Source organism: Chaetura pelagica, unplaced genomic scaffold (assembly GCF_000747805.2).
Source record: "Chaetura pelagica isolate M959 unplaced genomic scaffold, ChaPel_1.0 scaffold425, whole genome shotgun sequence".
Taxonomy (NCBI): domain Eukaryota; kingdom Metazoa; phylum Chordata; class Aves; order Apodiformes; family Apodidae; genus Chaetura; species Chaetura pelagica.
Genome location: NW_009953205.1, coordinates 112,415 through 116,908, shown reverse-complemented (window position 1 = coordinate 116,908; position 4,494 = coordinate 112,415). Strand labels below are relative to the sequence as shown.

The 4,494-nt window shown below is 38.5% G+C and overlaps 1 protein-coding gene across 1 annotated transcript in view; it reads left to right on the top strand.

The window, feature by feature from the left end:
• The window catches only part of LPCAT2 (lysophosphatidylcholine acyltransferase 2), a 32,111-nt gene extending 29,922 nt beyond the window's left edge, over positions 1–2,189 (top strand). The window contains exons 15-16 of the mRNA XM_009997469.1: positions 1,532–1,673; positions 1,942–2,189. Of these exons, the coding sequence (XP_009995771.1) occupies positions 1,532–1,673; positions 1,942–2,189 (390 nt within the window). The remainder of the gene's footprint in view (positions 1–1,531; positions 1,674–1,941) is intronic.
• Positions 2,190–4,494: the final 2,305 nt, after the last annotated feature.

The following is a 4,494-nucleotide window of genomic DNA, read 5'->3' as shown; positions in this document are numbered from 1 at the left end:
GTTTTTTTGGATGAAGTTTTTTCTGTTGTCATTTTTCAATGTCACAAGTAGACAATAGATGGAGCAATATCCTCTTGTGGGTCAAGCACTCAGTAGAGTCACTGTTGTTAACATAGAGGAGCCAGGGGGGGAAATCAAGAAGGGCTATTCAGGACTGGCACATCCAAAATGGGGCTGCATCTAAGGTCCATTGGCTTGTACCTATGTGAGGACCCATGTCCTGATACTACAAGCAGTCAAAGAGCAGTTGCTCCTTTCAGATCTCAGGTACAAGCAGACAATGTGTGCCCAGGGATGTCCCAGTTGTGAGTCCCTGAATAGGAGAATGCTCGACTGAGGTTTTTTTTAATAGATCTTTGTTTGACACATTCAGTTATTTTACCCACTAATCTGTTCTTATGAGCCATACTGAACAATATACTGAGATATGGATCATGTTCATCTTAAACTGGGTAGTTTTTAGTGCTGATGTATACTCAGGAAGTACCAGAATTTTTATGGCCATCCATTATATCCAGTGGCTGCTTCACAGATAAGCCCTACAGCAGTTCAAAGTGATTTCTGCTTTTTTTTGAGGGATGTTTTATCACTAGATTCCTATGAAGAAGCAAGCCTAGAAGCCATTGTTGCTGTTTCATTGTTTTGCTGTCTAGACTATACTCTTCAGTATCTTAACAGTTGTGCTGATTATAAAATTAGTAATTTGTTTGAATTCCCAGTTTCAGCATGCAGGAAATGACTGGTTTAGCTGGTAAAAGCCTGTTTCAGTCTGAAATGGAATTACTGGTTTCCTTTTGCTACTTGTTTTCTTTGCCACTAAATGTACTTTGCTTTGCAATGGGAAAATTTGCCTGTAGCAAGTAATTAAGAATTCCTGCCATCCATCCCTTGTATTTCTGAAGGGGTTGATTCATAGCAGATGCTTACTGTCACTGTGCTGGGAAGGATGGGATGATCAGTGTACATACACTGCCTGCATTCCCATCACTAGAATTCCTTATTAATGACAGTAACTCCTTCGTGGATGACTGATTACATACACTAAAATTTAGGTATTTTATATTACAGCATAACTATGGCAAGTTTAATCTGATGGCAGATGTTCCATAACTTTATGAAAAATAAGACTAAAGCCTAAGATGTTCCAGTATAGAATGGCTGAATCTACTAAACCCTTAGCATAGCTCATGGTGACAATAAACATAAACCTTTGATTGTGTTTTGGTTTTATTAGGTTTGTGTTTTACTGCTGAACTAATGCTGCAAGATTTGCTTGTTTTTGCAGAATGTTCTAATCCAAACTATAGAGCATGTATATTGCTCTGCTAAGCATCTGCTTAGTCTTATTCCAGAAAAAAAACAAAGTATCCTTTGCAAGAGAGAGTAGCTGAGATGCAAACATTCTCTTCAAATCCCAGACATTGTGTATCACCTCTCGAATGCTAGAAATCTAGTATGGGTGGCTGATGTGTACAGAAGGTTCACAGGCAAACTGACGCTAAAGCATTCCTACACTTTATGTCTTCTCCAGCTCTTTGACATGGATGAGGATGGCACTATAAAAGAAGATGAGTTTGCTTCTATCATTCAGTCAGCTCTGGGAGTGCCCGAGCTTGATGTTTCCATGCTCTTTAAAGAAATAGATGCAGATGAAACTGGGAAGCTGTCCTATGGTAAGTTACATCCTTTTGTAACATAGAGCACTCTGATAGTCATATTGACAGAGTCTCCTGCCTTTTTTTGTCCCTGATAATATCTGATAGTTCTCCTACCCCTTTTCTGGGGAAAACTGTTAAAGCACAGACCTAGATACCTTGTGTGATGTGCCTGAGACACTTCAGAGGAAAGGAACTGGAGATCAGCTTCAGTAAAAGGAGCAGACACAGAAATTGTCTTGATTCTGTTGCTGCATTTAGTAGCTGTATTTTTTATATTTTTCAGATGAGTTCAAGGACTTTGCACTGAAGCATCCAGAATATGCCAAGTTGTTTACTACATACCTAGAGCTACAGAGATACCAGTCAGATATGTTGGAGGAGGATGACATTGAGCCACCTGAAGTCAAACACAGTCTGACTAGAAAGGGTGTGACCCCAGTCTCAGAAACAACACCACTTACAAGAAATAAAGTCTGTCCTGAAGGCAATGAAGAGGATAACTCAAGCACCTCTGACAAAAAGGATGACTGAGTTAAAGAATTCAGCTTTTGAATTCTATATTATTTTTTCCCTAGCTATTCATAAGCACAATTGAAATAGAGATGGAAGTTAAAATTTAAAAAAAAAGTTTCTTTTTTTACTTTCATATCAAGAGGAGTTATTCCTGTTTGAGCATAAGGGGAAAAACACTGTAACTATTCTGTCCTTGATGTAAGTACCACAATACTGGGAATGTTGTTCACTGTATTGCAAGGTCATGCTTCCACAAAAGTTACAGATATGTTAGGAGGGGTAAGAGGCTCCAGCACTGCAGTGGCCTCTCAGAATGGAGGCTGAGGAGTCCACCCATGTAAAAACAAGTAGAATTTTTGGTACTGCTCAGTTCCTCTACCTCCTCAATATGTCTTAAAGGGAAAAAAATGATACTTGAGTGCTTTAATTTGCAATATCCCTTAGCCATTGTCCAGTTTTCTGAGAAACACAAATCAGTTACAAGATGCTGAGAGCTGAAGCTGGTGTTTTCTTTTAGCTGTCCTTAGATTTCCCTTAACTACTTGTGAACTATAAAACTTAAGCTTCTGAACAAGACGTGCTGATTCACTGATGTTAACAGAAGCAGCTTTAGGCTTAAAGGCTAGTTAAAGATGGAAATGGCTGCACTTCTAACAACAAACTAATTGGAATTTCAGGATAGCAGCTCACAGTGTAGAAGAAAATGTAGACAATAAGACTAAGAACTAATGGACTATTTCAAAATAAATAAAAGTGTTTACAGTACAGCTCTTCAGGATCTCATTAGGAGGAACAGTTCGAACTTCAGCATATAGTTAGTCTAGTAAGTATCAACAGAGGAACGTGTCCTTGCTCTGCAAAGCTTTAAAGGCAAATATGCAGTCAAACCATAGTTCTAGTAAATAGTACCTACTCTAAAGTTGTCTCCTAGAAACTATGTTTGCATTACTGTGCCATTACTCAGTATGTTCTTAGGGTTTGATTCATAACGAAGTTTTTTCTAGTCAATGATCTGAGTAGATTTTGCTTCAGTCCCCTCTAGTGCACTGGAAATTGGGTGTTTACCTTTTTCCATCCTTCATTTGAATGCACTTAATACAATATTTAAAATATATAGGTATTTATGCAAATAACTTCTAAATAAAATCTTGGAAGGGGTGGAATGGCCAAATATGTTCAAATTAAAAATGAGATGAGCAAAGTATAGAATGTCTAGTACCAAAACCAACCAATTATCAGCAGGTTTTATATGTGAAACGGTAACTTCAGCCTCTGAGGTACTGCTTGCATTGTCTGGCTGCAAGTTCATTGCCTTGTTTAATATTTCTGTGTTTATAAATGTGCCTATCCTGTTTTTCACATGCTTAAAATAAATCTATATTTTTAAGAGACTTGATTTGCACAGCTAAGTCTTTTTAGTACAGCAGGAAGAGTACACTGCCTACCTCAAGGAGGGCTGGGGGTATTTCCAGGAAATCATCCTTATGTTATCTTATCTTGACAAACACAATGCAACCTGAAGTTGGCATTTTTAGTTCCAAGTGTGATGGCACTTTTCTTTATCATAAGGCTAGAAAAGTAGGACAGGACTGATGTTATTCCAGAGTTAGTCTTGCTGACTATCTCACCGAAAGGGGATAGCATACAAAGATCTTCAGGTGTCTGAAAAGGTACCTCTGGTTTCTGACAGAAAATAAGGCATTACCTCTTACAGGTAGAATGAGTGACCTCAGCCACAGCCACAGCTGAGAAGTAACAAATGTGGCTTTCTGTAATATGAATGTTGGGAGAGGATTTTATTTCACTTTAGAGAAGGAGAAGCAGGAGTTACCCTCAGCTGGCTGTATAGTTAGATAGAACACACGTTAATTTCTTGGCAAGGATGTTTTTACCTAGCGTGGTAACCACAGCAATCAGCTTTTCAACCAGCAGTAACCTTTCCAAAGATAACTTCTATTCCAACCAGTAAGAAAAAAATATGACAAAGACCTTCAGGTCTGGGAATGCCAAGGGTGCCTTACTTGTGCTCCTGTTGGTTGTAGGCACATCCAACAGCTGGAGCACTATGCTGCCCAATAGTGCAGCATATTTAGGACTAGTGATTTTACAAAAATCTGCAAGTCATGCAAGTGCTTTGTGATTAAAGCTAAAAATATTGTGTATATATAAAAGTACATGTCCCAATAGTTTAAGGAGGAAAGGCCTCAAGTGGGTTTAGTATGTAGCAGTGATTCAACTATGCTCTGAAAAGAAATTAGCTAAATGTTAGAGACACTAACTCAATATACACACGTCTGCTTGATGTGCGGGAAGGGAATACATT